The sequence below is a fragment of the Trichosurus vulpecula genome, chromosome 1 (assembly GCF_011100635.1).
Source record: "Trichosurus vulpecula isolate mTriVul1 chromosome 1, mTriVul1.pri, whole genome shotgun sequence".
NCBI classification, from domain to species: domain Eukaryota; kingdom Metazoa; phylum Chordata; class Mammalia; order Diprotodontia; family Phalangeridae; genus Trichosurus; species Trichosurus vulpecula.
Window position 1 is genome coordinate 487,036,978 of NC_050573.1, and position 10,430 is coordinate 487,047,407.

Below are 10,430 nucleotides of genomic sequence, written 5' to 3' on the forward strand. Positions count from 1 at the left end.
AATATCATGCCACCCAATGCCAATGAAAACTGCCAGAAATACCTCGGCTCAGATTCAAGACTATTGTATATTATAAACTGAAATAATTTTACTCTACATACAAAGTTTTCTGCTCTTACAGAAACATAATAGTTTGATTATGGAAAATAAAGTTTTAATATTTTTTACCATCATTTCTCAGCTTGTATGTATCAAATTAGTATATCTTTGGATTGTACTGTGTTGGAATGTTTGATTTTAAAAATTGATGTTATCTGGGGGCGGAGCCAAGATGGCGGCTGGTAAGCACGGACTAGAGTGAGCTCCGTACCCGAGTCCCTCCAAAAACCTATAAAAATGGCTCTGACCCAATTCTAGAACGGCAGAACCCACAGAACAGCAGAGGGAAGCAGGGCTAAAGCCCAGGACAGCCCAGATGGTCTCTGGGTGAGCTCTATTCCACACGGAGCTGGGAGCTGGGAGCTGGGAGCTGGGAACGGAGTGGAGCAGAGCCCAGCCTGAGCGGCGTGGACGATCCAGACCAGAAGCCTGGCGGAGGGGGCCCTAGCGCCCTGAATATGTGAGCTGCTGCAGTTACCAGACCCCTCGACCCACAAACACCAAAGACTGCGGAGAAGGTTAGTGGGAAAAGCTGCAGGAGTGGAAGGAGTTCGCGGTTCGGCTTCCAGCCCCGGGGGCAGCGGAGGTGGGGCAGCTACAGCTGTTGTTACTTCCGGCTCCAGGCCCACCTGGTGGGGGGAATTAAGTGGCAGATCACAGCAGGGGTGCACAGCCTGCCGAAGATCTGAGCCCAGTCTGGACTGGGGGTCCTTGGGGAAGAAGGAGTGCGGCTCTGACAGAGCTGGCACCTCCCCCCCAAACGTAGAACATAGAACTCTGTAATCTACAAGCAGTCATACCCCACTGAAAAACTCAAGGGTCAAGTTAGTTGGTTGGGAATATGGCCAGGACGCGAAAATGCGCCCATATTCAGTCTCAGACTTTGGGTTCTTTCTTTGGTGACAAAGAAGACCAAAACATACAGCCTAAAGAAGACAGCAAAGTCATAGAGCCTACAACCAAAGCCTCCAAGAAAAACATGAACTGGCCCCAGACCATAGAAGAACTCAAAAAGGATTTGGAAAAGCAAGTTAGAGAAGTAGAGGAAAAATTGGGAAGAGAAATAAGAAGGATGGGAGAAAACCATGAAAAACAAGTCAATGACTTGCTAAAGGAGACCCAAAAAAATACTGAAAAATACACTGAAGAAAACAACACCTTAAAAAATAGACTAACTCAAATGGCAAAAGAGCTCCAAAAAGCCAATGAGGAGAAGAATGCATTGAAAGGCAGAATTAGCCAAATGGAAAAGGAGGTCCAAAAGACCACTGAAGAAAATACCACTTTAAAAATTAGATTGGAGCAAGTGGAAGCTAGTGACTTTATGAGAAATCAGGATATTATAAAACAGAACCAGAGGAATGAAAAAATGGAAGACAATGTGAAATATCTCCTTGGAAAAACCACTGACCTGGAAAATAGATCCAGGAGAGATAATTTAAAAATTATTGGACTACCTGAAAGCCATGATCAAAAAAAGAGCCTAGATACCATCTTTCAGGAAATTATCAAGGAGAACTGCCCTGATATTCTAGAGCCACAGGGCAAAATAGAAATTGAAAGAATCCATCGATCGCCTCCGCAAATAGATCCCAAAAAGAAATCTCCTAGGAATATTGTTGCCAAATTCCAGAGCTCCCAGATCAAGGAGAAAATACTGCAAGCAGCCAGAAAGAAACAATTTGAGTATTGTGGAAACCTAATCAGAATAACCCAAGATCTGGCAGCTTCTACATTAAGAGATCGAAGGGCTTGGAATGCGATATTCCGGAGCTCAATGGAGCTAGGATTAAAACCTAGAATCACCTACCCAGCAAAACTGAGTATCATGTTCCAAGGCAAAATATGGATTTTCAATAAAATAGAGGACTTTCAAGCTTTCTCAGTGAAAAGACCAGAACTGAATAGAAAATTTGACTTTCAAACACAAGAATCAAGAGAAGCATGAAAAGGTAATCAAGAAACGGAAATTGCAAGGGACTTACTAAAGTTGAACTGTTTTGTTTACATTCCTACATGGAAAGATGATGAGTATGATTCATGAGACCTCAGTATTAGGGTAGTTGAAGGGAATATGCATATATATATATATATGCATATATATATGTTTATGTATATATATAAGTGAATGTGTATGTATGCATGTATCTATGTGTATATGTATGTATGTGTATGTATGTGTATATATATATATATATATATATATATATATATATATATATATATATATATATATATATGTAAAAGAAAGAGAGCAGACACAGGGTGAGTTGAGGATGAAGGGAAGATAGCTAAAAGAAATAAATTGAAATTAAGGGATGAGAGAGTAACTTACTGAGAGAGGGGGATAGGGAGAGATAGAATGGGGTGGATTATCTCCCATAAAGGTGGCAAGAGGAAGCAGTTCTAGGAGAGGAGGGGAGTGGGCAGGTGAGGGGGGAATGAGTGAACCTTGCTCTCATCAGATTTGGCCTGAGGGGGAATACCATACATACTCAGTTGGGTATCTTACCCCACAGGAAAGAAGAGGGAGGAAGATAAAAAAAAATAAATAAAAGGCAGGGGGATGATTGAGTGGAGGGCAGATGGGGGTGGAGGTAATCAAAACAAACACTTTGGAAAGGGGACAGGGTCAAGGAAGAAAATTCAATAAAGCGGGATGGGTTGGGAAGGAGCAAAATGTAGTTAGCCTTTCACAACATGAATATTGTGAAAGGGTTATACATAATAATACATGTGTGGCCTAGGTTGAATTGCTCAACTTCTTAGGGAGGGTGGGTGGGAAGGGAAGAGGGAAGAGAATTTGGAACTCAAAGTTTTAAAATCAGATGTTCAAAACAAAAAAACTTTTTGTATGCAACTAAAAAATAAGATACACAGGCAATGGGGCGTAGAAATTTATCTTGCCCTACAAGAAAGGAAGGGAAAAGGGGATGAGAGGGGAAGGGGGTGATAGAGGGGAGGGCTGACTGGGGAACAGGGCAACCAGAATATAAGCCATCTTGGAGTGGGGGGGAGGGCAGAAATGGGGAGAAAATTTGTAATTCAAACTGTTGTGAAAATCAATGCTGAAAACCAAATATGTTAAATAAATAAATTGCATTAAAAAAAAATTGATGTTATCTTCTTCTTTTACAGAAACATGTGTTTAACTGTAGCAAATAAAGACAAAATCTCTTTAATAATATTTCACCATGATCACCACTGTACGTGTCTTCAAGTGTGAACATCACTTTTTTTTTAATTAGGCACAAACAAATGTAATTTCGCACACTAAAGCTAACATTTATTTGAGAAATTATTTGCAATGTTTATATTTTAGGAAAACAACTTTTTCACTTATGGAAAAGTGGCTTAACTTAGACAGGAGAGGTAAAATATTGTTGACAATATGGCACAATCTTTGCTACCAGGTTGTAGTACACATTTTTGTAATATGTATTTACTTCTAATAGTGATGATTATATGGAAAAACCTCTTTGCTTAATTTGTAATGAAGTTTTGGCTGCAGAGAGCATGAAACCAACTAAACTAAAATAATGTCTCAATACCAAGCAGGAGAATATTGCAATAAACCAAAGGAATATATTGAACAATTTGTAAAATCTTCAGATAAAAATAAAATAATGTTTTGAGAAATTTGTTATTGTCAATGAAACGTATTCATTTGCATTTAGCAAAATTTTTATTTAATTACAAAAACTAACAAGCCCTACATGATAGGAGAAAAATTCACGTTACCTGATGTTATTAAAATGTCAAAAATACTTCATGGGAAAAAGTGTGGGGATGAAATTCTTAAAATTCCTTTATAGAATGATACTGTTCCCAAAAGAATTTCTGAAATTAGCAATGACCAATTCTAGCAGCTTATTACCTGGCTTAAGTGCAGCCCAAATTTGTAATTCATTTTGATCAAACAACCGACATCTCTAACATGTCGCAGCTGTTACATTATGTATGTTATGTTTATGAAGGAAGCATATATGAGGAATTATTGTTTTGTTGCCCTGTGAAAGGGCACAGAACAGAGGAAGATATATCTCTTTAAGTTGATGAATTTTTGACAAATGAATGTTTACAGTGGAAAAAATGCATTGGAGTCTGTACAGATAGTGCTGAAGCATTAATGAGCAAAAATGTTGGATTTGTAGGAAAGTTAAAGCTGGAGGCAATGAACATATAACTTTTACACACTGCATGATCCATCAGGAGTCCCTCATGGTAAAAAAAAAAAATTCACCCGAATTAGGTATTGTGCTTGGCTATTCTATTAAAATCATTAACTCCATTAAAAGCCTCTGCCTTTACAGTCATTTGTTAACAAACCTTTGCAAAGACATGGACTCTGATTATCAAAACTTGTTACAACGTGCAGAGATAAGGTGACTCTAAAAAGGGTGATGTTTTAATAGATTATTGAAATTGGAAGATGAAGTTGTTATATTTTTGACTGAGCAAAATCAGATTTTGTTTTTTTTTCATAATGACTTATGGCTTCCAAAACTGTTATTTCTCATATATTTTTGAGAAAACTTGCTGATTTAAATATGTTATGTATACAAAGAAAAATTCACAAATTTATGTTAAAAGATAAAATTAAAAGTTTAAAAGGTTAACATATTGAATAATATGTTGGAAAATAGTTCTTTAGAAATGTTTACAGTTACAGATGATTTTATAATTGAAAATAAACTTCCCAAAGATTTAATTGTAAGAATTATAATTGATAATCTGAAATGCCAGAGACACACTTTCTGAAATACTTCCCTTCAAATTTGGATTCTAAAAAACTAAGTTGGATTCATAAATCATACTCAATTGAAAAAAAATCTGTCATCTGCCACTAAAAGTTCAAGAAGAATTTGCTGATTTACCAAATGATACAGGTTTTAAATTTGAGTTTCCTAAAAAAAAAGTGTTAAATTAATTTTACCTTGGGGTTAGGAAAGAATTTCCAACAATTTTTGAAATGATGCTAAATATATTCTGTCATTTTGTACTACATATTTACATGAAGAGGCATTCTCAGCATCGATGATTATGAAATTAAAATATCAATCAACTGAAAAATATTAATGATGCTCTACATCCTGCAGTAGTAAATATTGTGCCAAAATTTGATTCTTTATGTAAAAATAAATAAGCACTTAAATCTCATTACTTTGCAAATTTGCCTTCATCTTTAGTAAATGGTAAATTTATATATATGTATACCAATGAATTGTCTTAAAATATTTTTTGTGATTTATTATCAGTAAAATATTTGATTCGCATACCTATTTTATAAACCTATATATCCATGGTCTCATAATAATTTCTTGGCTGAAAAAGGGGTACAAATGGAAAAAAGTTTAAGAAGCCCTGGGTTAGGCCCCCTTCCTTTGATTTTTTTTTTCATTAATTTCCTTAATATTCTTGACCTTTTGTTCTTCCAGATGAATTTTGATAGTTTGTTGTAACACTGGATACGTAAATTAATTTAGGTAGAATTGACATATTTATTATATTACCTTGGCCTATCAATGCTGTTCAACATTTTGTATAACACAAAAATCATATACCACCACTTGTTTATCAAACTTGTTCCCAAACTGACAGGCATCTCCTTGATTTCCAGTTCTTTATCACCACATTCACACAAAAAGTGCTGCTCTAAGTATTTTAGTGCAAATCAGTCTTTCTCCTTCATTTTCTTTGATTTCTTTGACATATAGACCTAATAGTGGTATTAGTATCAAAAGGTGTGCACAGTCTCATAGACCTAAGGGCATAATTCCAATTTTTTTTTTCCAGAATAGTTGGATCAGGTCCCAATTCCACACAAATGGTGCATTAGTGCCCCCTTTGTTCCCCATTCCCTCCAGCATTTGTCATTTTCCATGTCTGTCATTTTAGCCAATCTGATAAATGAAAGGTGGTATTTTAGGGTTGTTTTAATTTTCTTTTCTCTAATCTCTAGTGATTTAGAGCAAATTCTCAAGTGACTATAGATAGCTTTGATTTCTTCTTTTGAAAGCTCCCTGTTCATATTCTTTGAGCCTCTATGAGTAGAGGAATGGAACTTAGTTTTGTAAATTTTGTTCAGTTCCCTATATTTGAGAAAGGGAGCCTTTATCAGAGAAACTTGTAATTTCTCACACCCCAAGTTTCCTGTTTTCCTACTAATTTTAACTTCATTAATTGTGTTTGTGTAGAAACTTTTAAAAAATTATAGAATAAAAATTATTTATTTTATTTCCCATAACCAACTCTCTATGAACCAACTATGAGTCACCATAGATAGAGTGATGGCCCTGGAGTCAGGAGGACTTGAGTTCAAGTTTGTCCTCTGACACTTTCTACTTCTCTGACCCTAGGCAAGCCTCTGAATCCTTTTTGCCTCAGTTTCCTCATCTGTAAAATGAACTAGAGAACAAAATTACAAATAATTCCAGTATCTTTGCCAAGAAAAACCCAAATAGGTCACAAAGAGTTGGACACAAGTAATTAATAAAACAACAGAAATCTGTTTCATCATCCTTGAAAAACAACTCAGTTTTAGTACTTCAGTTTTTTTTTTTAATTTTCAATTTTATTGATCATTCCTTTGATTTTCAGGATTTCCATTTAGGTGTTTAATTGGGAGATTAATTTTTTTTCTGTTTTTTTTAATTGCATGCCCAATTTCTTGATTGATTCTTAGTCTCTTTTACTTATGTATGCATTTAGAGATATAAATTTTCCCCTAACTACTACTTTGGTTGCATCTCACAAATTTAGGATTGTTGCCTTACTGTTGTCACATTATTTAATGAATAATTGATTGTTTCTATGCTTTGTTCTGTAAACCACTCATTAATTAGGATCAATTTTTAATTTCCAATGAATTTTTAATCTACATTTCCAAAGCCTTTATTGGATATTGCATTATGGTCTGACAAAGGTGCATTTAATACTTTTGCATTTCTGCATTTGGTTGTGAGATTTTCATGCCATAATACATGGTCAGTTTTTGTGATAGTACTACATATAGCTGAGAAAAAGATGTACTTCTTTCTATTTCCATTCATTTTATCTAAATGTCTGCTGTTTCTAACTTTTCTAAGATTCTTTTAATCTCCTTCACTTCTTTCTTATTTATTTTATGGTTAGATTTTCTAGCTTTGAGAGGGGAAAGTTGAGGTCCCCCACTAGTACAGCATTACTGTTTACTTTCTCATGTCTCACCCTGGAAAGGAGGAGGATAGAAACCAAGGTTTAATCAACCTGGTTATAAGCCTAGCAGTAGACCACTCTGGTATAGGGGGTTGACTGACATGGGACTTTCCAGAGGATAGTGCACAGCTCTGTTTTCTCCACTGTCATGGATCCAAGAAATCCCCTCATGTTAGTCAGGACAAATGTAAGCCTGCTCCTTACCTCTGTAACTCCACCCACACTTCTGATGTAGACCAAATGCAGTCAGTTTAATATTCATCACAGAACTATTATTTGGCATCTCGTATGCACTGTTATCTTTTCACTGTATTAAAAAAAGATTGCTTTTGCTGCCAGAAGCATCCTTGACTATTGAGGGGCCTTGGATTTCATTTTATTGGAAATTGCTAGCCTTGCTAGTAAATTGATCATGCACAGAACTTTGTGTCTCAGTTTCTTTTTATCAGATATTTTTACTTTAACACAAGTCAAGAAACTAAGTCCTATGCAATACTGTAATGACATCACATCATTGACTTCCTAAGTCAAGTATATCATAACCTGGAATTTACATTTACCCTTCTGCACTGGGTATTGTTTGTCCCTGGGACCCAAATAAAATCATGTGGTAAAATGTTGTCCTAGGAAACAACCCTTCACCAGAGAAAGAGTTGCTTATAATGCCCATTCACTCCATAGAAAATTCACTATGAAGGTTTCTTACTGTCCCTTTCCTATTTAAATTGTGGGATTTTGTATTAATAAAGTAATATTTTCACTTTCCTTAAAAAGGTGCTATGCTATATAATCCTATCACTTCCAGATTTCTCATCCTACCCTCACCCTTCTGCAATTCTTAATGATTGTTGAGAGACTAACAAAATTATTATCCCTGTTCTGTTCACATCCAGGCTGGTTATGCCCTTTGCTCTGAGGGCTCTTGCCTTTTTTCTCAGTTTAATGACTTCCCTCACCAGCCTATCAAAGTAAATATTGATTTACTTATAAGGATGTGTGGATTTAGTCCCTTTAATCCAGTTTGTCTTTTTTTTCTCTTCTAAGACTGTTACCCTCATATATTTATCTCCCTAAATCCCTTTTGTAACTTAATGATTATTCTTATTTTTTTATTTCTCTTAGCTCTTCTGATTTTCTTTTTTACTTGAAAAACAGTCTGACAATTTTATTTGCTTAATGTTTTCTTCATAATTGTTTCTTTTGCATATCATCTTTGCTAGTTAAATTTTCTACTCCTCTAATAAGAATTGTTAAGCAGCTCATTTAATTCTGATATTTTTGCTTTTCTGCTCAATACTTTTCTCTTCCTGAAGCTCCATGTATGTTCACTGATGACTAGGTACAGCTTTTCATGATGATATTTTTTTTTCCCAAATTTTATTGAATATGAAACATATCTCTACAGTTTCTATTGAGGAGGTTGACCACGTCCACGACCAAATCCACCTCTAAATTGGAATTCTGTTGCTGACCCAGCCCCGGCCTCAGCCTTCTTGTCAGCACCAGGAGGAGCAGCACTTCGTCTGTATGTGTCTCTGTCAGCTTCACCCCGAGTAAGCCGGGCAGGTCGCTCGCCCTCCAGACCTTTGGGCCTTGGCCTTCCTGTCTCAGGACGACTTCTTCGGAGTGTGGCAGGCACAATCTCAGGGGGCAGGTGAAGGTAATCTCGGTGGTACTGAATGCCCTCATTGGTGAGGTACCAGTAGAAATGCCTCCATGCAAACTGCTCCTTAACATAGCCACGCGACTTTAGAGACTGCATGGCCTTCATGACATGGAGATTGGGCACATTCTTGTCAGCCCGCTCGGGGTGCTTTGGCATGTGGACATCCTTCTTGGCTACCATCACTCCCTCCTTAAAAAGGAGTTCATAGATGGCAATTCGGTTCTTCTTGGGCATCAACATCTCGGCGGTGCGGCGGGTGCTGCTCTAGACGGAGCCCAGGCTAGAAAGGCTTCATGATGATATTTTAGTCAATGCTTCGTTTCCCCTTGTACCTTGGCTTAAGGTGTCATCTAATATACAATCTTCCAACTTATCAGTGTTCTGCTTATACTGTGATACTGAGAACAGCATACTTCCAGATGTGTTCTTCCCAGGTCAGAGTAAAGAGAGGAACATTGCCTCTGTATTCCAGGAAGGTCAAAGAGAACATCATCTTTTTGTCCCTGGAAGTTCTGAGGGGAATATCACCTCCTTATTCCTTGAAGCCATGCCTCTCACAATGAAGTTAAAGATTACATTTTTTTCTGGCTATTATGTCACACTTCTGATTCTTTGTCCACTTTCACCTGACTAAAATTTCCAAATCTTTTTCTTCCACTTTGAAAACATAAAGTTGCTTTTCTGAACCCAAATTTACAACTTTACATTTATGGCCATGAAAATTTATTTATTAGAATAAATGCAATATACTAGATTTTCAAGAACTTTTTTTGGACCCTGACTTCATTTGATTGTGTTAGTTATCCCACCCACCTTTGTGCTCTCTGCTACTTGGATGAGCATGACACTGATAACTTTATCTAAGCACTGATAAATTAAATTATTATATAGCATAGAGCCAAACTCACATGTATGGAGCACTCCACTAGAAAGCTCCTGACAGGATGAAATCAAACCATTAATGTTTCCTCTTTGAATTCAATCATCCAAACTGTTCTGAATCCATAAGATTATAACATCTAATCTTCACCACTCTATCCTTTCCATAAGAATAGTATAGGCTAACTTATAAAATGATTTACTGAAATCAAACTATACTGTATCCAAAAGATTCCTGTGATCAAGAAAGGAATTGAGTTTGATCTGCTTTAACCAGTTCTTCATGGAGTCATGATGGCTCTTCATAAGTCACTTTTCCCTTTTCTAGATGCACATTAAATAGCTATTTGTTTATCTCTTCTAAAATTTACCCAAGCTTCAATATTAAACTCAGTGGCCTATATTTTTTTCTACTTGACTTTGGAATATTAAAACAATATTTGTCCTTCTCTAGTCTTGTAGTTTTACATTTTTCACAGTCTTTCCAATATTATTCACATTGGCTTAGCAATGATATTCACTACTAGTTTAGTACTTGGGGATCTAGTTTACATGAGCCAGTTGATTTGAGTTTATTAAGAGCAAGTAG

The 10,430-nt window shown here is 36.2% G+C and overlaps 1 protein-coding gene across 1 annotated transcript; it reads right to left on the bottom strand.

Moving 5' to 3' along the window:
* Positions 1 to 8,659: 8,659 nt before the first annotated feature.
* Positions 8,660 to 9,233, bottom strand: LOC118833410 (40S ribosomal protein S10-like). Its single transcript, XM_036740765.1, has one exon. The coding sequence runs from the start codon at positions 9,200 to 9,202 to the stop codon at positions 8,705 to 8,707; it is 498 nt and encodes a 165-aa protein (XP_036596660.1). The 5' UTR covers positions 9,203 to 9,233; the 3' UTR covers positions 8,660 to 8,704.
* Between the last annotated feature and the right edge of the window lie 1,197 nt (positions 9,234 to 10,430).